Raw genomic sequence first — 23,268 nt, forward strand, 5'->3', positions numbered from 1 at the left:
CCACCTGAGAAGTTTCTTGGGGAGCGTGCGAGTGAGGACAAAACACGCTAGAAAAAACTCGTATTGGTTTGTGGGGACAACCGTCAAGTCTGAAGTCGGGCTGTTACAAGTGGTATCAGAGTCGAACCTCTTCCAGTACGGTGTGGTTCGGGGACGAACCAAGCGAAAGTTGGTGGGCCTGTGACGCCCGGGGACGAAGTATAGAGTGATCGTTGGTGCAAAAGAGGCACGGACAAGAAGCGGCTCTGATTAAGGCTTCCAAGCAGAGGGACGCAGGGATGAACCGAAATACAGCCGAACGAGAGGGATTCTGAGAATATGCAGGTATGAGATTGCATATTCGAGGTGAGCTTAAGTGATTTGATAGGTGCTACTCATATCAACAAGATGCATCTTCTTTTCTGGTGCCCACGTGGAAGAAACTCCAAGGTTAAGCGTGCTTGGCTTGGAGCAATTCCGGGATGGATGACCCCCTGAGAAGTTTCTTGGGGAGCGTGCGAGTAAGGACAAAACACGCTAGAAAAGACTCGTATTGGTATGTGGGGACAGCCGTCAAGTCTGGAGTCGGGCTGTTACATTACCTAACAATATTAAGATTAAAACAAGCAAAGTAGATTACTCCAGTGATTAAGGTGATTTAGGGATTAGGCATCAATGGATTAGCAATAGACTTCAAGTTAGCTCAATATTAGTCTTGGTATTACCTAATTATCTAGAGTGATCTCCCAACTAGTTCTAGCCCCCTCCCGGACGACAAAAACGGTAGATTACGGGTCATAAACTCCCAAAAGCACAAAGGATTGATAAACTCTTAACCTCCCGGTTTATTGAGTCAATATGTTTCAAGAATCTAATCTATTGTAATCATCCTCTCCCGATTCAAATTACAAATGAGAAATGCATAAAGAGTGGCCAACAATTCATGCAAGAGATAAAACTAGGGCTTGAAAAGATAATGAAAAATGAACAATCAAGACATATATTGAGCACAACAATCAATCCATTACATCATCCATCTAGCTTAATCCCCAAATCAAAAGGGATTTAGCCTATCATGCTTACAATCAAAATGCCTAAATCGAAATAAAACATAATCAAATGAAAGAGATAGAGATGACAAATCCTATTTAAAGTCTTGCAATCTTCAATCTTCTTCTCTCTTCATCAATGCTCTTCAATCTTGGGTAGATGGTGTATTAATGGAGGCTATGGTTTTAGGTGGAGTATTGGGGAAGAAGGGATTGTGTGTGCATGATGAATCATGTCAAAAATGAATTCATACTTAATGTTCTTGAATTCACAATCAGATATATGAAACACAATTTAATGTTCTTGAATTCACAATCAGATTAATTAATTCACAACTGAATCATTAGTGTTGGCTGCGAATTCGAATTTTAAAATTAGAATTCACAACCAATTTGATAAATTCACAACCAACTCTATTGCTGGTTGTAAATTCAAATTTGAAAATTTGAATTCACAACTAGAAATAATGTTAGTCGTGAATTTGAGTTTCAAAGATTGAATTCACGACTTAACAATATTTCTAGTTGTGAATTCATTTAAACCTTGAATTCACGACTAATACTATTTCTAGTTGTGAATTCACGCGAATTCACGACTAACATTATTTATAGTTGTGAATTCACGATTAATACTATTTTTAGTTGTGAATTCAAACTCTAAAACTCGAATTCACAACCAACATTAGCTATTGATCAGATGTGAATTCGAGTTTTAAAGCTTAAATTCACAACTAAAATTAATGGTGGTTGTGAATTCGCGGACAATTTTTTAAATATGAAGGGTAAAATGATAAGTGTGGCCAATTTTTAATTTTTTTTATCTTAGTGGTCAATTTTTTAATTTACTATTCCAAAGTAGCTATTTTAAAATCCACAATATTTATTATACACCTAACACTCTATAATAGTGTGCAATGTTAATGTTAATTATCGTCATCAAATAATTTAAAGATTTGACAGATAATGACAAACATATTCAACATTATATTCAATTAATTTTTATACAATTTGAAATTAGATATGTGTTTAAATAAGTACGTATGGTGGAGAAACTTAGGGAAAATGATATATTTAAAATTTTTAAGTTTTTTTTGGTATCTAAACAATTACTCGCTTTTTTATTAATATTTTTAAAAATTACAAGAATGTGATTTATTTTTCTACTGGCAAATTCAAACTTTAACAAATAATAAGACGTAGTTAAATAATGAATTAACATTAATTTCATGCGTGATTAACTCAATTTTTCAAAAATATATTCCCCCATTTCATAAAAGAAGTTCATATTTTTTCTTTTTGAGACGTCCACATAAAATCTTTCTACTTATTTTTGAACTATACCCCACCTCTTATAATACTCCATCTACCCTTATTTTTTACATTTTACAACTCTCAATACTAATTATAACACATTTTCACCACTTCACTCAACTACTTTTTATCCACTCTCAATACACCCAACAACCATTTCTCAAAAATTCAATGTCGCTCTCTTCTAGGAAGTTATTTTATTAACAGATGAAGTATACTGTGATGTGATCATTATTTTTTTACTTCTCCCATTCAATGTGAATGGTGTGTTTCTTTTATAATTTTAGAAAAGATAGCAAAGGTTTCCATCGGATACGATAAAAATTTAAAATTAAATTAAAATAATACTAATAAAAAATAAACCATATCTCAAATATATTATATGCATTATAAAAATCTTTATAGCATATATTTTTGGGTTAAATGCATGTAATATCACCGACTTTATCCGAAATATACTTTGGCCACGACCTTAAAAATTCCATTTTTTTTTTATCACAAAACTTTGACATTTGTTCAATTTTCCCAACGTTTCCATCTCCAGTGATCGTAAAATTGACATGACATTGATATGAATTTAATTTTACATGTAACATTTACATGGATTCAATATAATCTAAGGTTAAATGCATGTAAAATCACAAATTTTGATCGAAATACTCTTTACCCACGAACTTTTAAAAATTTCATTTTTTATCACAAACTTTCATATTATTCAATTTTTCCACCATTTCCATCTCCGCATTATTCCTCCCGTCAACGTCTTCTTGCATCGCTACTGGTGGTTGATGCTCACCCATTGCTCAATATGGTTGACAGGTACTTGGACTCTAATATTGGGTTCAACATTCTATATCAGTTTGTAAAAACTCAGCCTCTATATTAGTTTTCTCCTTTTGCAAATAAACATTAGGACAAATACAACAAATGTCATTATATGCCTTCTGAAATTAATTGATTAGCAAAAAGAATGATGGTAAACTATGTGTATCATATTGGTGTAACATTGGTGGAAATTAAACTTAAGTCACATTTATTGTCCATCTATTAAATTATGGAATTAGGCCACTTGGCGGTATTGTGGCGTCAAGAAAAAATAGCGATGCATTGGTTTTACTCCCTCCGTCCACTAATTCAAGGCCTTCTTTCCTTCTTGGGACGTCCACCAACTCAAGGCCTATCCATTTTTAGTAAGTTTTTATTTATATTTAATTGGTGGGTCCCAAAACAATACACTTTTTCTCCATTCAACTAATAAACAATACATTAATTGTGGGTCCCTTTTTCCACTCAACTAATAAAAATACATTTTTTCTTAAAACCCGTGTTTTGCTACTTAGGTCATGAATTAGTGGACGGAGGGAGTAATATAATAGTGATAGCTAAAATATTATTTTGAAACTATACTTTCACTATCTACAAAACTCAGAACCGATCATCTACCCACCGTGAACTCGTCTCTATTATATATGTAAAGCTTCTCATCAATTCATCAGTATATCTTTTCTTATGATCGAAAAATTCAATTTATTTTCGAGGTATAAATTTAAAAACTCTTCTTGACATTCTTCAAGTATCCCAAAAATTACCAGAAAACCTATTTTCAATTGTTTTAACAATTGCCGTTTAGATTCCACCGATGCATTGGTTAGCCGTTTTGATTTATTGCATTATTTACCCAAACTTATAATTTAATCATATCATGGGAGATCTTTTTTTTTTTTTTTTTTTGAGCAAAATGGGAGATCATTTTTTTTTTTTTTGATAAATTTACAATAAAGAAATGGGAGATCATGTTTGCTCCCATGGGTCATGGCTTATCTTTCATTGAAGTATGACTTTCCATTTCGATTACACGATTTAACTTGTTAAGGTAGCATCTTTTTAAACTAAAATAAAATTTTAACAATAATACAAAAGAAGAAACATTTGAGTTTTCAAATTTCACCTAAGGAAAAAGAAGGCCGCGTTTGATCTGGTGATGGTATTGGCGCGACAGAACAAAAAATTGAAATGTTAGCGCCATTTGTCTCCCTTCCTTCCCCCTAAATTTTCAGGCTTTTATTTAGTGGTTGGGCTAGGGTTCCGATCTCTCCCTCTCTTTCTCTCTCTCATCAATCTCCGCTGCCTGCTCTCTTCCTTGTTCCGGCATATAGGGGCTGCAGCCACCGGGACTTGCTCTCACTCTCAGTCGCCCATTCTTGATTTTTCATCCTTTTCATTCTTGATTTTCATCATCGCCTTCAACAGGTCAAGCTACCACCCGCCTTCACCCTCCCTCATCTCCCGACGCACACACAGACACCTGAAAACGCACACAGCTCGGCCACCTCTACTCAACCACCGCCGCTGCTCCATCGCCGGGACCGGTCATCCTCTTTTGCCTTCGCCAGTTTCCGGTAAGTTTAAGTTTTTCCTTTGTTTTTTTTTTTTTTGAGGAAATTGAATCAATTTTGTTGTTAAATCTTACCATCAAAATGAACATATTCTGAGCACTTAAGTTTTTCCTTTTTTTTTTTTTTATAAGTCTTTTCAGCGTTGTTTTATTTTGGTAAAGACTAATTTATCTGAATTGTAATTCTTTTCTTTTCTTTGTGACATTGAATTGCAACCTTGATGCTTCATTTCATTTCCGGAAAGATTTGAGAATAATAATTGTAGCTGTTGTCTATGTTTTCTTGTCAGTTTCCAATTGATTTGCTTGCATGGAGAATTTGATGCTATATATGTATATATTTTGCTTTGTCATTGATCTAGAAATGATTTGGAAAATAATGTACGAATCAGCGCAATTAAGCTCGGATATAATGAGTTGCTATCAACTTACGCTCAGCCTGGCACTGTTTGGGATGACTCTGCTCACTAACACAGATATTGGCTCTTCTTTGGTACATCATAAGGCCACCCAGTGGCTATGGATTCCTAGAGCAATTTTAACAACATTAAGTCGTTTTGTCTGGAGGAACACAATGATATATTGTAACGGAATTTTGAGTTTTTTTGGTGGCTAGCATATACATTTTTCAAGTAAATAATTACTAAAACCATTCACCCAGATTTATGCCGAGTCTGGATTTTTGCTCACTGATTGATGGATGGCCATAATCTCCATTTCTGTTATTCAACATCTTTCTTTAAATGAAACTAATAACATTTATTTTCTATGAAATGAAATTTACCTCTAACTTGAAACATTTTCCATTTGCACTTTTAATGTATTCTGTTCAATCTTTAACTAGGACTTTTATGTGCCTTTAATTCACTGATTGCCTAGCTCTATGCACTCCTTCATTTATGGGATATAATATATTGTAGTTTTTCAATAACATTAGTAGTTTGTTCCTGGAATTTCTCTTGGTTTTCCTAGGGATCAGAAAGAGGAAACAGATCAGTTCTGCATCTACGAAAGATATGGTGACTAATCAAAAAGAAAAAAAGAAGCGTGCTTCTCAAACTGTTGAAGAGCCCACTGTTTCTCGTAAAATGCCAAAGCGAGCTGCTGCTTGTTCAGATTTCAAGGAGAAATCTGTTCGAATATCCGATAAAGATTCCGTAATTGAAACAAAAAAAGATGGAGTTGTTGAGGAAGAAGTCCTAGCTGTTCGTATGACTGCTGGAAAGGAGGATGGTCGCCCATGTAGACGGCTCATAGATTTCACATTTCATAACTCAGATGGCATCTCGCAGCCCTTTGAAATGCTGGAAGTGGATGATATCTTCATCTCTGGCCTTATCTTGCCACTCGAGGAAAGTGCTGACAAGGAGAAATGTAAAGGAATAAGATGCGAAGCATTTGGGCGCATTGAAGAATGGGCTATATCTGGTTATGAAGATGGATCGCCTGTAATATGGGTTTCCACAGAGGTTGCCGATTATGATTGCATTAAGCCCTTGGGAAGCTATAAGAAGTTCTATGACCGTTTTTATGCTAAAGCTAGTGCTTGTGTTGAGGTCTATAAGATATTGTCAAAATCTTCTGGAGGCAATGTAAGCCTTGATGAGTTGCTTGCTGGGGTCGTGCGTTCCATGAGTGGGATGAAGTGTTTTTCCCGTGGTGTATCTATCAGGGATTTTATTCTTTCTCAAGGTGAATTCATTTATAACCAACTTATTGGCTTGGATGAGACTTCAAAAAAGAGTGAAAACCTTTTTGTTGGGCTACAAGTCCTAACTGCTCTTAAAGATGAAAGTAGTAAGTTGGTAGACTTTGCAGAAGCTCAACCTGTCTCTTTGCCAGGGAATTTGAGAATTGGCCCCAAAATTGGGGATGAAAACAAAAATGATTTACTGGCTAAACCTTGTCTGACAGAAGAAGATGAAGATTCAAAAATGGCAAGGCTGTTACAGGAAGAAGAGGACTGGCGCTCAATGAAGCAGAAGAAGGGCCGGGGTTCCTCTTCATCGAGCAAATATTACATTATGATCAATGAGGATGAAATAGCAAATGACTATCCTCTGCCTGCCTATTACAAGATGTCAAATGAAGAAACTGATGAGTATATTATTTTTGACAGTGGCATAGACGTGCTACATATTGAAGATCTGCCCCGAAGCATGCTCCACGACTGGGCTTTGTACAATTCAGATGCTAGGCTGGTTCCGTTAGAGCTCCTTCCCCTGAGACCCTGTGATGAAATTGATGTTACTATATTTGGGTCAGGCATAATGACAGCAGATGATGGATCTGGATACATTTGTGATGGTGATTCTACTCAGTCATCAAATGGTTCTGGGGCTTCTGCAGTTGAAGGCATCCCTGTTTTCTTGAGTGCAATAAAAGAGTGGGTGATTGAGTTTGGGTCCTCAATGATTTCCATTTCAATACGAACGGATATGGCCTGGTATGTTACTCCCTCTGTGTCTCATTTGAGAATATATGTTAATGCAGTATATTCTGTTTAAGTACGCAGTTTTAATGGTTCTATATTTATTGATTGGTTGGCAATATGAATTTTATCGTTATGAGTTGGATCATCTTGCTTGTTCGATCTGTCCTAAAGGATATTGCATTAAATATTGAAGTACTAATTGTGGTAGTATAGGATACTAAAGCCTAAATTTAACAGCATAGATGAAATACTAAAGAAAGTACAGGCTGTAATGTTGCATTTACGGAACTTCACATCTTAGATTTGTCCCAGTTAATCAATAATGTCTAATGATTTCCTCGTTTTACATGATTTGGAGGTTTTGAAGTTTCTTGTGCATAAATGCATTGTTTCTTTCTCTTCTTCAGGTACAGGCTTGGAAAGCCTTCAAAACAATACGCTCCTTGGTTTGAGCGAGTCTTGAAAACTGCGAGGCTTGCCATCAGTATCATTACCATGTTGAAGGAGCAGATCCGGGTGTCAAGACTTTCTTTTGCCGATGTAATCAAGAGAATCTCAGAACTTGCCAAGGATCACCCTGCTTTTATATCATCTACTCTACAAGTAGTGGAGAGATATGTGGTTGTGCATGGTCAGATTATTCTGCAGCAATTTTCTGAATATCCTGATGATATTATAAAGAAGTGTGCTTTTGTAATTGGCCTTGCCAAGAAAATGGAAGAGAGGCACCATACCAAATGGCTTGTCAAGAAAAAGAAGCTTCTGCATAGGAATGAACAGAACTTGAATCCCAGGGCTGCTATTGAGCCTGTTGTGTCCAAAAGGAAGGCTATGCAGGCAACTACAACAAGGCTAATCAACAGAATCTGGGCAGGATACTATTCAAATTACTCACCCGAGGCACGAGATGGAGTGAATGGTGAAGTAAAAGAGGTTCATGAAATCGAAGAGCAAGAGGAAAACGAAGAGGATGATGCTTTGGAGGAGAAATTGGTTGTATTTGAACAAACTCAGACAACTAAGTCGGCTCCAAGGCAAACCAAGTTAAGTTCATGTGTAGAGGAAGTAAAGTGGGGTGGGGAATCTGTAGGCAAACTACTTAATGGTGAGGATTTATATAAGAGGGCCATAGTTCATGGTAATGAAATTGTGGTCAGGGGGGCTGTTCTTCTGAAAGATGATGAAATGGATGATTTTCCACCCATCTATTTTGTAGAATACATGTTTGAAAAGTCAAATGGAACTAAAATGTTTCACGGGAGATTGATGCAACGGGGCTGCCAAACTGTGCTTGGAAACACAGCTAATGAAAGGGAGGTATTTTTGACAAATGAGTGTATGGATTTCCAACTACAAGAAGTCAAAGAAAGTATATTTGTTGATCTAAGATCAATTCCTTGGGGTCATCAGCACAGAAAAGAAAATGCTAATGCTGAGAAAATTGATAGAGCAAGAGCAGAGGAAAGAAAGAAGCAAGGATTGCCTACTGAATATTACTGCAAAAGTCTGTATTGGCCTGAGAGAGGTGCCTTCTTTACTCTTCCATATAGTTCGTTGGGGCTTGGATCTGGCTCTTGTGAGGCTTGCAATATAAAAGAAAGTGAAAGGCAAAAGGAAAAGTTTATATTGGATGCATCTTTGACCAGTTTTATATACCAGGGAACTAAATATTCTATAAATGACTATATCTATGTGAGTCCTTCATACTTTTCATCAGAAGAAATGGAGGCTGAGATTTACAAGGCCGGGAGAAATGTCGGATTGAAGGCGTATGTAATATGCCAGCTGCTTGAAATTTGTGATCTCAAGAAGTCCAAAAGGAGCGAAGCCAATTCTGTTCAGGTCAAAGTCAGGAGATTTTTCAGGCCGGAGGATATATCATCAGAGAAGGCATACTCGTCGGATATTCGAGAGGTGATACTTCTTCTATCCATGTCAAAATATCATTGAATATCTAGCGTTTTATTGGCATTTTGAGCGCTTGCAATTTACAATGTAGAAATTTGTTTATGTTTGTCATTAATGTTTATCAATATTATTTCTGACCACTTACGGTTTTCTGAATGATTTTTCAGGTCTATTATAGTGAGGAGACACACACCATACCTCTAGATGTTATTGAAGGAAAATGTGAGATCAGAAGAAAGAAGGATCTTGGGCCTCAAGATATCCCCTTTACCTCTCACCATGTTTTCTTCTGTGAACATCTGTATGATCCTTCCAGAGGATCCATTAAGCAGGTTTCCCCCTTCCCCTTTTCTTGAGGGCAGAACTGAATTTGGCCATTTACATCTTATTATGATAATAGTATCATTTTATTTTCTAATCAATTGTCTTTTGTTATTGTCCATGCACAGTTGCCATCACATATTAAATTACAGTACTCAACCGGGCAGCTGAATGATGATGCCACATTTAGGAAAAAGAAAGGGAAATGCAAAGAAGGAGAGAATGATGACAAAGAACCTGAGAAAGTAGTATCTGATGAGCACCGCTTGACTACTTTGGATATTTTTGCTGGCTGTGGTGGCTTGTCTGAAGGACTGGAGCAATCAGGCAGGCTTATAACTGATATCCTACATTACATTAAGGCTTATAATTCCCAGTAAGTATAATCTGTTATTTTGGGTTTTAATGCCTGCAGGTACCTCTCTCACAAAATGGGCTATTGAGTATGATGCTGCTGCTGGAGATGCATTTAAACTCAATCATCCTGGGTCTTTGGTATTTGTAAACAACTGCAATGTTATCCTCAGGTAGATTTCTTGCATTGAATTTAAAATCCTTGTCGTGGAAACTTTAGCAACTTAGCACAAACCAGCATGGATATAGGAGAACTAAAATCATGTAAATGCAGGGCAATCATGCAAAAGTGTGGGGATTCAGATGATTGCATTTCCACCCCAGAGGCTGCTGAATTGGCTGCATCAATGGACCAAGTGGAAGTTGAGAACCTTCCACTACCCGGACAAGTTGATTTTATTAATGGTGGGCCTCCTTGTCAGGTCAGTTAAACAACACAATTTCAGATTTCCAGCGAATCATTAAGTTACATTGCTAAAAGTATTCAGAAATCTCTTGTAGGGTTTTTCTGGAATGAATAGGTTCAATCAAAGCACATGGAGTAAAGTCCAATGCGAGATGATTTTGTCATTTTTATCCTTTGCTGATTACTACCGTCCAAAGTATTTCCTTCTCGAGAATGTTAGGACCTTTGTATCTTTCAACCAAGGGCAGACCTTTCGCTTAACTTTAGCTTCACTCCTTGAGATGGGATATCAGGTATGCACTGTTACTCATTTTTTCAGAATAGAATCTCTGGATCTACATTTCCTAGTGATTTTATTTTTTTTATTTATATTTTATGTTTATGGAAGGTGAGATTTGGTATCCTTGAAGCTGGTGCATATGGAGTTCCTCAATCTAGAAAGAGAGCTTTCATATGGGCAGCGGCTCCTGAAGAGCTGCTTCCAGATTGGCCAGAGCCAATTCATGTCTTTTCAGCACCAGAGCTGAAAATCTCATTGTCGAAAAACTTGCAATACTCTGCTGTCAGGAGTACTTCAAAAGGTGCTCCATTCCGTCCTCTTACAGTCAAAGATACAATTGGAGATCTTCCACCAGTGGTCAACGGTGCATCTAACACAAGCTTAGAGGTGAATTTTGAGTGCCATCCAGAAATAAAAAAATTTATTGCTCTTACATCAATGGTCCATACAATTTAACACTAGGCAATGCTAGGTCACTTTCTCACTACTAGTTATATCATGTTCTGTTGTCTATTAATGCAGTATCAAAGCGATCCAATTTCGTGGTTCCAGAAGAAAATCCGTGGTAACTTGAACATATTAACAGACCACATATCAAAAGAAATGAATGAGCTTAATCTGATCAGGTGTCAGAAAATACCCAAGCGCCCTGGTGCTGATTGGAGAGATCTGCCCGAGGAGAAGGTGTCAACAAAACCTTATTGGTCTTAGTTTTGCTTCTGAATCTTGTATTTTCTGTGAAACATTGGATCAAATGTCTAACTTGTCTTCTAAAAAATTTACAGGTCAAGTTATCTACTGGCCAAATGGCTGATCTGATACCATGGTGCTTGCCCAATACGGCCAAGAGGCACAATCAGTGGAAGGGACTTTTTGGCAGGTTGGACTGGGAGGGGAATTTTCCAACTTCAATAACTGACCCTCAACCAATGGGTAAAGTTGGAATGTGCTTTCATCCTGATCAAGACAGGATTGTGACAGTCCGTGAATGTGCACGTTCTCAAGTAAGCATGCTCCAACTTTTCAACAAAAGAAAGTTTGCATCATGGAGTTTGCCAAACGATAACTGGTTTTTATTGGGTCGTCTATTTCTTTAGTCTGCAAATTCTGTTTCCCTGACCACATATTCCCTTGTACGTTCTGGCTTGTTCTTTTACACCAGAAGATCTTCAGAAACTGAGCTAGAACACAATACAGAAGATGTGGCTTCACTTCCTTCTACTCCTAATAAACTTGTGCATATAAAACCTAATATCTTCATTGCACTAGACACTGATTCTGCAGCATTATAGAAGTGTAGAGAAATAAGTATGGGCTGGATTTCTTCATTCTATACTCGACTTGTCTATTCTAATTAGTCTACTTGTTTGTGCAGGGTTTCCCGGACAGCTATAAATTTTTTGGTACTATTCACCACAAGCACAGACAGATCGGAAATGCTGTTCCTCCTCCTCTGGCTTATGCCCTTGGAAGCAAACTGAAGGAAGCTGTCGAGAAGAAAAGAAGTTAGAAGTCTGTAGATGACAATCATGCCAATGGTCGTCGTTAAAGAACAAAATTCAATGTGCTGATGGTTTGTCTCGTCCATTCCTTGGAATGTTGATAATGTAGATGTGATTCCTTTAGTAAACAATCAATTTGAGCAAAGTTGTATAGATCGGCTCAACATTATTAGTTGGAAATTTCGGATTGAGGGTGACTCGCCTTTGAAGATTTGAGTATGTATGTACCAGTTGCTCTTAGTTGGGGGATCTACCCAAAATATATCGAATTTGAGGGGATTTTTTTGGATTAATTATACTCTATAGTTTGAATTTTAATTTTGTAGGTTATTTTATGGTCTGAATTTACAAAGTTACAAAAATGGTTTGAACTTTGCCTCGGTGTTCACTTTATAGTTGGGGAAAAAGAATTTGACTACGGAAAAATGATGTGGACTGTTCGAGTTTGATGTGAATTTTTGCCTAGTAGAAATGAAATTAGATGGAAATTATATTGTGTCAACTATATACTTTATGGCTCAAAGTTTGGTTTGTTGATAACTTTATGACCTAATTTTATGAATTTGAAAAATATTTTTGAAATATTTCCGGCTATGAAAGAATTTGAAAAGACGACTCTAATTGTATGCATATCACTAAATACAATTTCTAAAATACCTGTATATAGTTGAAAGTTTTGCTAATTACGCAATTACATAAATGCTGGATAGAATGATAGAACAATCAATCCAGCCTATACTTATTTCGCAAAATACCTCTCAGTGTAGAATCATTATTGTAAACATACATTCAATACTTAAGTAGAAATTCTGTCCAAATCAATATAATAAAGGGTTAATAGTCGAAAAATACACAAACTTTTATGAAATTTACAAATTGCACGCGAGCTTCAAAAATAGCCCTAGAATACATCACCTTTTAATTTTGTTGTAAATTGCACACGCGAAAGTTCCGGTAGCTCTTAAGTTTGACCGGCGATGACGTGGACAATATTTAACATTACATGGCATTACTCGTGGCTTTTTTTTACACGTGGGCAAAACAACGTCGTTTTGATATTTTGAAGAATTTAGTAAAAAAAAAATTTGCCCCCCTACCGCCTCCCTCTTCCACTCAACCGCCACCTCCACCCTTCTAGATCTGGAGCGCCCACTACTTCTCCGGCGAGGAACGCCTCTCCGACATCAACCGCGACAGGGGCAACGCCGTTCATCCGTTTAATCTTTGCTGGAGAAATCTGGCAAATTCCTTATGATTTGGGAAAATTTCAGTGTCGTTCATCCGCTTTATCCGCCACTTCCATCCTTCCAGATCTGGAGTCGCCCCCTGCTTCTTCGATGAGAAACGCCTCTTCGACATCAACCGTGACAGGGGCAACGTTGTTCAATCATAAGAAACCCACGTAGGCAAATTCCGACAAAACGAGCTTGACCAAACGTTCGCTGCCCAAACTTGACAAAACGTTCCCTACCCTAATTTTCTGAAAAACTTCTTCATCTTCGCTGGAGAAATCATAAGACGAAACACCTCTCGGACATCAACCGGCGAAATGGATTAAGAAAGGGCGTGAATCATAAGAAAATGATTTTCCCCAAATTTTGAGAGACCACTAGGATAAGTATTTTTCGATTTTCTTTGGGAATTGGAAGGAGTGGACCGAAATTTTCGGCAATGGCTCAAAAATATTAATATCTCCCTTGACCCAGATTATCCAGACGAAAATTTTTGTCAGAAAAGATCCAGCCAACAGGGATTCACCTCCGACCGCAGCGAGCCACGCACGGCCAGCCGCCGCCCGAACTTTTCCTTCTTCGATTATCTAGCGTCTCCTCCGACCACCGCATCAACATTTTTTTCTTTTTCTTTTTAATTTAAAGGAGCTTGACAAAACGATGTCGTATTGCTACCATCACCGGTCGTCCACGTAGGCAAATTTCGGGAGCCACGTCAACAGCGATTAATGTGTTGGTCAACGAGTGTGCAAATTACAACAAAATTAAAAGGTGATGTATTCTGAGGCTATTTTTGAAGCTTGTGTGCAATTTGCAAATTTCGTGAAAGTTCGTGTATTTTCCGACTATTAACCTTATAATAAATTCAAATTCCCTTTGCATTAATTACGTTTCATACCATCGACAATTAAAAAAAATCACCTTTCGATTCAAATATTCAACCTTATTTCATATTTTCACCTCAAACCAAGGGATTGAGATTTGGTGTATGTACCACATTAGATGTCCCACTTTGTATCTCATTTTTAATTATATTTATTTTTTCTCCAATTTCAACTTTTTATGCTTTAGTTTAATTTTATGATTATTAACTAGGGTTTATTCCATCTAATTAGGGTATATAATTATTTTTTATTATTTAATTTCACTTTTATTAGCTAATAATAGATTGATAAGTAAAATTTATGGCAAATAATTTTTTAAATTTTTATTTTTTTTAAATAAAAGATAATAATTTATAGTATTACAATAAAATTTATTTTCTAAAAAATTATTATGAAAATAATAGTTATAAGAGTGACATAGTGGTACATATAAAAATTTATTTTTCTCCAAGAAGATCGTTTCATCAGAAGAGACGTCAGAGAGGTGTTGTTTCGACGAAGCTTTTCATTTATTCGAGTCAGTTTGTTGGTTTCCATTTAATAGGTTCCTTTCCTTTATTTTTAGGGTGCGTTCTCTTTGGTTATAAATTTATCATGGGAAAATGAAGGATAAACAAAATTTAACCCTTTAAATCATTCGTTTCTTTTCTCACATTTCCTACTTGACCCCTACTCATTCCTCATTTACACTACAAAGGAGGGATAATATTAGAGTTAATGGGCTCAATTAGCACTTCTTGGATAAGAAAAGGAAAAAATGTCCACCCAAATAAAAATATGGAAAAACTAGCCTTTTTTAATGTAAATGTACAATTATACCCTTAATACTGTTACACACTTTTTCGGAAAAGTGTGTAATAACGTAAAAGTGTGTAATTGCAAAAAAGTGTGTAACAGTGTAAAATACACTGTTACACACTTTTTCAAAAATCGTGTAATAGTGTATTTTACAATGTTACACACTTTTTCTAAAAAATGTGTAATTACGTAAAAGTGTGTGATTGCGAAAAAGTGTGTAACAGTGTATTTTACACTGTTACACACTTTTTCGCTTATAAAATGTGTGTAATAGAGTATTTTATACTGTTACACACTAAAAGGGTATTTCAGTCAAAAATGCTATTATTTCCATATTTTTATTTGTATGGCTAGAATTTCCTATAACTAAAAGGTTTTGGCTAGAGTAGGGTGCTGCCTCATAATATTATCCCTTCAAAAATTTAACCTTATAAATCCTTCATTTCTTTTCCAACATTTCCTACTTGACCCCTACTCATTCCTCATTTACACTACAAATGAGGGATATATAATATTATCACACTATTTTTGGAGGGATAATGTTAGTGTAAATGAGGAATGAGTAAGGGTCAACCCACCTCCGGCATCAACTTAATCGCCCCCCGTACTCATCGGCTCCAACTTACACTTTGTCAGCTCGCACGCGCTCAATCTCTTCGTCGACTGCGTACCGCCGACATGCAGCAGCATCACCAACTCCAGATGTGGACCTGGATCGAATCTTGCTTGGTCCAAATCCATATTCGTATTTTTTTACTTAGGTCAGGATTCGGTCCAAATCCATTAGGTCCAAAAAAATGAGATTCATGTCCAGATCCATTAGATTCACAGGATCTCAAGTCCTGACCCGGATCCATTCTTTTTTCTCTTTTAAAATAAATTTACAAATAATAAAATCATAATTATTATCTAGAGTTTTAATAATTATTCAAAAATAAATAAATAAAATTTAAATATATACACAATTACTATCATAAGATAAGCCTAAGAGGTTAAGGTGTTGGAGGAGATGCTGTTGTGCAGGGCGGTGAAGAAGCTGGTGGCATTGCTGCATGTAAGCGGTGGGCAGTCGACAACCAAGAGATTGGGCGCGTGCGAGCTGACAAGGTGCAAGTCAGAATCGATGAGTACAGGAGTGATTAAGTTGAAGCTGGAGGTGGGTTGCTGAAATTATTAAAAAAAAAAAAATAAGGTGCAGATCCACCCCTGAAGTAGAGGGTGCAATTAAACCTAAACGTTAACGAACACTTAACGGCGTTAGGTCAGAGGGGGGAATTTGCACCCTTTTCTCGGAGTTCAGGGGTTTAGTTGCACACACAATGAGTAAGAGGGGTTATACGCTATAAAGGCTACTACTTCGGGGGCCAATCTGCGCCTTTTCCCTTTCTTTAATTTGCACTTGTTCACTGGCGGAGCTAGGGGTGGGGCAGGGGGGTCACTGGGCCCCCCTGAGATTTTCAAAAATACTAGGGTATTTTCGTAATTTTATATTAAAAATAAAAAATATATAATTTTATCAACATCATTATCTTGTTGAGCTATTTTATAATGTAATTGATATGTAAGCTTTCAAGTTAAGACATTTAGAATAAGTAAACATATAATTAATTTATACATATCATGTTTGGATTGGATTCTAGAGATTTATTTTTTTAATTTTATATTGAAAGTTACTTTGCCTTACAAAGTTTCATGGGATTTTGGAAAATAAAATCACGGACTATTTTGAATTTATAATTTTAATGTCTTTTTAGTTTGGCGAATTAAATCATTATTTTTTCAAGTTTTGCAATTTCGTCCCCCAATTTTTTTCGATCGCTAGAGCATCGAATTGGAGCTTACATGGATTAGTAAAGACGATGACATTTTTGTGAGGCCTAAACGACATCGTTTCGTACCATTTCAATTAAAAATTTCTCCAAATTAGAAAGAGATTGTATCATGTATTTGCACTCTATATAATATTCAATATTTAGTAATTTTATTGCAAAATACATCGTAAAATGAATATGAGCTTGAAAATCTGTTAAAATGTGTTTTTTGTAATTTAAATAATATTATAATTATGTTATTGATTCATTTATTTTTAATTTAATTTTTATTTTTTAATTTAATTATTAATTTTCTTTAAAAAAAAATTTTGGACCCCCCTGAATCGAAAGTCTGGCTCCGCCTCTGCTCTTGTTCGTTCTTAATTATGATCACCATCATATATACAAATTTTGCATTTATCAATTAGCATCAAGCCACACTAACATCAATATTCCTAATTAATTGCATTGCCCAGTTAAAGAGTAGGAATCTGAGAATATAGAATCAAAAATTTAACCACAGATAAATATTACAAGAGAGCAAACCAAATGAGAGAAATAGACATGATCTATCAATTAAATTAAATTTTCTATCTATATATTGATGGACTTGAAATCATCAGATAATCCTCTGGATGATCGCATGTCACTTTCGCTGGCGTACGACGAGTAGAAATCCTCATCGAATTCCTTCTCCTTGATCTCCTCCACCTTCTCCACCACCTCCCTTATCTCCGGCCGACTATCGGCGTCGGCCTGGCAGCAGCTCAACCCTATTTTCAAGAGCTTCATCATCTCGCCCTGCCCGTGATTACTCCCGCCCATCTCCGGATCAAACACGGGCGTGTCGTCCGCGACGGCCGTCTCCACCCAGGCGGCGAGGTCCACCTCGGCCTGCTGCTCTACGCCGGACTTCCCCGTGAGGATTTCGAGTATCAAGTATCCGAAGCTCCAGACGTCGGTTTTCTTGGTGAGCTTGCCGGTTTCCTTGTACTCGGGGGACTTGTAGGCGACCATGTTCTCTTGGGCTTGCTCTTTGTTGACGATGGGTATTAACCCGTAGTCGGTGAGGAGAGGGCTGAAGGCGGCGTCGAGGAGCACGTTGGACGCCTTGAGGTGGCCGTGCGCCGGAGTGAGGCTGGGCAGCTCGTTGTGGAGGTAGAGAAGCCCTTTGGCCACTCCTTTGACGATTTTGAGGCGCGTTGCCCAGTCGAGGGATGGATGGTCATTGGCGTGAAGTCTGGCGGCGAGGCTGACATTGTGGGCGAACTCGGCTACGAGGAGCTTCTCCTCCTTCTTGTAGTAGAATGCCACAATGGGCTGCACATTCTGATGGCTCATGCGCCCCAGCCTTCTCATGTGCTCGTTGAAGTCTTCTTTGCTCACTTGGTTCATGTGCTTGAATCTCTTCACAGTCATCTTCTTCCCGTTCAGCCCCGCCTTGTATGTCGACCCGAACACGCTGCTGCCCAGGACCTCCGCCGACGCCTTCAGCAGCTCCTGCATGTCGAATTTCTCTGAATCTTCCTTCAGGAATGTCAGCAGCCTCACGCTTGGCTTCCCGCTCTCCGACCCGCCTGCTGCTGCCGCACCCGCACCTCTTTCCATTTCGTTCAAATCTGCCGTTGCGGCCGGGGTGGCGGCGGCCGAGGCAGAGGCCCCGCCTTGCTGGGACCTTTTCTTGCGGCAGACGAAGAAGATGCACACTCCTAAAAGGGCTATCAGTGCTGCCCCCAGCAGGATCGCCACTACCGCGATCGTTGTCTCCGGGAACCGCCGGTGGTGGCTGCCGCCTTTATCGTCGGCGTTGGAGGGGCATGCCTGATCAAGCGGGGCTCCGCATAGGGCTTCGTTGCCTGCAGATTGCCCAAAAATTAGAAAATATTATTGTTATCTATAGCTAGTATTAAGAGGAAGGAAATTTCACCATAGAACGAGGAAGCATCTAAATGGCTGAGGCTTTGAGGGATTTGGCCAGCCAATCTATTATTGGAGACATTGAAATTTTTCAAGCCTTGCTGCCGGAAATTGGGTATTTGACCTTCAAATTCATTGTCTTGCAGCGTCAATTCTATCAACCTAGGCAGCGTGGCCAAGGTGGCCGGAATGGCGCCGGTGAACTTGTTGTTAGCCAAGTGAAGCTTCTTCAAGGATTGCATCCCATAGAAAGCGGTGTCGGGAATCTCACCGGAAAACTTGTTGTTAGACAAAAAGACGGTCTTAAGGGCGCCGTGGCGGGTGAGATTGGGCAAGGAGCCCTGAAAGTCGTTGTTCTTGAAGCTGAGACTTCTCAAATCGGACAATTTGGCTAGGGTTTCGACGTCGATCAGCCCATGCAAGCCCATGTTCTCGAGCTGCAGGCCCCAGACGTGGCCGCTGGCGCACAGAACGCCCTTCCAGCCGCTGCAGGGGGGCTGGGAGGGGGTCCAATCGGCCAAGGCGGCCGTGTTCCGGAGAGATGCCTTGAACTTGAGCAGGAGTTGGGCATCGGATTGACTATGTGAGACGGCGAGATTGTGGAAGAGGAGGAGGAGGAGGAAGATCGGAGAGGAGGAGCGTGTGGGCTCGGAAAGGACATGGCGTTGAACCATCATGGGTTGAAGTGGTGGCGCGCACTTGTGAGTGCGCGCCCTTGTGAGTTGGACACCTAAAATTGGGAATGAGGGCAAAGAATGAAGGAGATTGTATTGAAATTTGGTAAACATGGTGGTTTGTGGATGGGAGAGGGAGAGGGAGTTGCCAAGAATAGTGCGTAAGCTGCATATTCATAATGTCCACGCATACTTTTTGCATCAGAGATTTGCGCTCTGCCTTTACCTTTTTTCAGATAATAATTAGGGTTTAAGATTAGTTGGAATGTATATGCATCTTTTACTTGCCTGCATCTTTCTACAGCTTTCAACCAACTCATATATATCTTTTTTAATATATATATATCTTGCATTACAAACTTCATTCCCATGCATGCATCTGTTGACTAGTGAAACACCGCATTTACCTATCCACTATATATATGCATAAAATGTCCAAAATAGTAGTAGACAACTGTCCGAATTGGAGTGATGCATCTAACTTAATTACCATAATCACTGAAATTCAAGGACAAATTTGTGCAGCTAATTAGTTTCTTACTTTTATATTATAACGCGTGTTAATATATACTCCCTCGATCCATAAAGAGTGTGCCGTGGAGTGAATAGCGTGAGTTTTAATAAAATAATTGAAAGATGTAATTTTGATGTTAAAGAATAGTATTAAAAGTAAATTGTAAGTATTTTTATTAATTATGATCATAAATATTTGATATTTCCATGCCAAAAATTTACAAAAGAGAAAAATAGAAATGCACAAATCTACAAAAGCATTTTTTTTAGAAATTAAAAAGCACAAATTTTCAATCGATCAATCTTTTACCAACAAATACAAGGAAGATATCATCATATTTTCCATTATGATTGACTGATTATACTAAGTAGAGTTAACTAAACATGAAACTTCAATTCCTTAATTCCATTTCTGTTCAAATAATTTCGACAGTCCAATCTCAAATTTTCACTCGTAGAAATCAAGAGCTCCATGGATTATTTAGAGCATCCGCAGCGCATGGAGCGAAGGGAGCGTCGATCCGGCGTGAAGAAACGTCCGCCACGCTGGAGACCCGGCCAAGTGCGAGGCCGAGGCGAAGCCTAGACACGGGGTGAAGGCGGAGGCGTGTGTGGCGCGTCCTGCGGACGCGCCGTTTTTTTTAAAATATGACCGTTTATTTTTTTTTATTTTTTTTAAAATGGACCGTTGGAGGCCAATGGCCGAATTTCAATCTTTTTTCTTTTTTTTTATTCCCCTTTTATCTATATATATCACAACTCTTCTCCATTCATTTCATTATCTAAAAATCATCTCCACATCAAAAAAATTTCTAAAAAAAATGTCTTCCTCCTCATCAAGCCACGAGGACGAGCGACGTGCTGAAGAATTTTCCAATCTTGTACAACAATTTAACCAAATTGTTCAAGATATTGGTGATCCAGAAGAGCAACCTCGTCGTCGGCGACGAAGCGAGCGGAAGAAGGCTTTCATTCGTCGGGACCGTGAAGCCGGCGCTGTACGTTTGCACGCGGATTAGTTTGATAAAAATCCGGTCTACCCCGACAACATCTTCCGCCGCCGTTTTCGAATGCGTCGTGCGTTGTTTTTGCGCATCGTTAATGTCGTTGTAGCCGATCCATACTTCCAACAACGCACGAATGCACTTGGGAGGCCCGGCTTCACGCCATTGCAAAAATGCACTGTCGCTGTTCGTATGCTAGCTAACGGTGGGGCAGCGGACCAATACGACGAGTATCTCCGGATTGCTGAGTCCACTGCGTTGGAGTGCTTGCGCAGATTCAGTCGAGCCATTATTCAACTCTTCGGCGCAGAGTACTTGAGGAGGCCGACTTCCGCTGACTGCCAACGGCTTCTAGCAATGCACGAAGCGAAGCACGGCTTCCCGGGAGCCTTGATTGCATGCATTGGGCGTGGAAGAATTGTCCAACGGCATGGCAAGGCGCATACACTCGCGGCGATCAGGGGGAACCGACCATCATCCTCGAAGCCGTCGCCTCGCAAGATCTATGGATCTGGCATGCTTTTTTTGGGACTCCTGGTTCGAACAACGACATCAACGTGCTCAACAACTCGACGTTGTTCAACGATCGGCTGCAAGGAATAGGGGTGCCGGTCACATATGAAGTCAACAACGCCTACTACACAAGTGGGTACTACTTGACTGACGGCATCTATCCCAATTGGCCTGTATTCGTGAAGAGTCCTACACATCCGGCGGATCCGAAGGGGAAGAGGTTCAAAGTGATGCAGGAAGCGGCTCGCAAGGATATTGAACGAGCCTTCGGCGTCCTTCAAGCTCGTTGGGCAATCGTCAAAGGCCCAGCGCGTCTTTGGAGCAAGGAGGCGATGAGCGACATCATGTTCACGTGCATCATTTTGCACAACATGATCATCGAAGACGAAGGCGAGCAAGCAACGCAGTGGGAAGAAGACGCCAACGAAGCTTCGAGTAGCGCCGCATCTCAACCTCATGCCGGTGCTCCGCCGGATTTTCGTGCATTTGTTGCACGACAAGCATCCATACGAGACGCGGAGATGCATGCTCGCCTCACTTTGGACTTGAAGGAGCACATTTGGTCTCGTTTTGGTCCGATTGAGCCCTAGAAAATTATTGTAATTTTTTTATTATTATTGTATTTAAATTATGTCTTTAAATTATTGTAATGTAGAATTTTAATTTTAATAAAATTTGAATTTTAAAAATAAAAGTGTAGAAATATGAATTTTGTGAAAATGGGGATCTAAGCACCCACCTAAGACACAATGCATTGGAGAGGGGTGTGTCTTAGGTGGGGCCCACTCCTAAGACACCCCTCTAAGCAACAAGCATTGTGGATGCTCTTATAGCTCCCTTGTAGTACTTGCGCTGCATTTTGTGAAACCGCACAAAACCCTTATAAGCAGTTAATGAAAAGGGGCGTTGGCCCTTCTCAATTGCATTTTCTGGCCTCTCCTTAAAAACTCAAATATACATATTCTCCATATCATATTGCACCAGGAACACATCCAGTTGAAGATCAGATTTATCAAAACTTGGGGGAATGGGGATGTTTGTGAAAAAGAGGAACTGGCGTAGTCAGGGTGTTGAGGGAGAGAGAGGGAATTGGGGGAATGCGTGGGGACCGGGGGTGGAAGGGGTGTGTTGAGGAGAGAGGAGACAGAGACGAAATTGGAGGATGCGTGTGAGAGAGATGAGACTGATATTATTTTATTTTATTTTTTAGGTTAAGGGTAAATATGTATTTTTACATAAAAATGATTATTTTTTCTTATATGAATAGTGTTATAAACTAGAGAGAAACGAGAGAATATGTATTAAGCGTATTCAATATGAGGGTCAAAGGCCTCTATTTATACAAGTAGGAAGCTAGGGTTTTAGGGAGATTCTTGGTCAATACACATAAGATATAGCTAAAAGATATATTTACAACACTTCCCCTTAATTGATCAATCTCTAAAAAAAATGTTGCCTCATTAAAACCTTGCTAGGGAAACCCAATGGGACAAAACTTAGTCGAATGAAAAAGAGTACAACTGCTTCCCCTGAACTTGAGATCATTGAAGATATTTGAGTCGACGCATGCCGATCTCGTGTACAAACTTTCTGAATGTCGATGTTGGTAATGCCTTGGTGAATAAGTCCGTCAGATTATCACTTGAGCGAATTTGTTGAACGTCGATATCGTCATCCCTTTTGAAGGTCGTGTGTATAGAAGAATTTGGGAGAAATATGCTTCGTCTTATCGCCTTTGATGTATCCTTCCTTGAGTTGCGCGATGCAAACAATATTGTCTTCATATAAAATAGTTGGTTTGGCCTTTGATGAAGCTAACCCGCACGACTCTTGGATATGACTCGTTATATTTCTCAACCATACACATTATCGACTCGTTTCATGGATTGCAATGATTTCAAATTGATTTGAGGATATTGCAGTCAAGGTTTGCTTCACAGACTTCCATGATATAGCAGTTCCACCACATGTGAAAACGTATCT

At 38.8% G+C, this 23,268-nt stretch overlaps 3 protein-coding genes across 3 annotated transcripts; 2 read left to right on the plus strand and 1 right to left on the minus strand.

Moving 5' to 3' along the window:
• The first annotated feature begins 4,272 nt into the window (after positions 1-4,272).
• Positions 4,273-12,232, plus strand: LOC131021387 (DNA (cytosine-5)-methyltransferase 1B-like). The gene is made up of 12 exons (XM_057950555.1): positions 4,273-4,738; positions 5,707-7,180; positions 7,576-9,082; positions 9,244-9,408; positions 9,526-9,724; positions 9,813-9,924; positions 10,026-10,173; positions 10,253-10,450; positions 10,546-10,824; positions 10,960-11,121; positions 11,223-11,441; positions 11,813-12,232. Exons 2-12 carry the CDS (start codon positions 5,751-5,753, stop codon positions 11,945-11,947), a joined length of 4,554 nt encoding a protein of 1,517 aa, XP_057806538.1. The 5' UTR covers positions 4,273-4,738; positions 5,707-5,750; the 3' UTR covers positions 11,948-12,232.
• A 4,922-nt stretch (positions 12,233-17,154) lies between these two features.
• Positions 17,155-19,346, minus strand: LOC131021388 (pollen receptor-like kinase 1). The gene is made up of 2 exons (XM_057950557.1): positions 18,592-19,346; positions 17,155-18,520 (listed from the first exon to the last, which is right to left on the minus strand). The coding sequence occupies exons 1-2, from the start codon at positions 19,256-19,258 to the stop codon at positions 17,259-17,261; spliced, it is 1,929 nt and encodes a 642-aa protein (XP_057806540.1). The 5' UTR covers positions 19,259-19,346; the 3' UTR covers positions 17,155-17,258.
• Positions 19,347-21,170: 1,824 nt separating this feature from the next.
• LOC131023374 (protein ALP1-like) lies at positions 21,171-22,843 on the plus strand. The gene is made up of 2 exons (XM_057952913.1): positions 21,171-21,852; positions 22,761-22,843. Exons 1-2 carry the CDS (start codon positions 21,171-21,173, stop codon positions 22,841-22,843), a joined length of 765 nt encoding a protein of 254 aa, XP_057808896.1.
• The last annotated feature ends 425 nt before the right edge of the window (positions 22,844-23,268 follow it).

The sequence above is a fragment of the Salvia miltiorrhiza genome, chromosome 4, assembly GCF_028751815.1.
Source record: "Salvia miltiorrhiza cultivar Shanhuang (shh) chromosome 4, IMPLAD_Smil_shh, whole genome shotgun sequence".
Lineage (NCBI taxonomy): Eukaryota > Viridiplantae > Streptophyta > Magnoliopsida > Lamiales > Lamiaceae > Salvia > Salvia miltiorrhiza.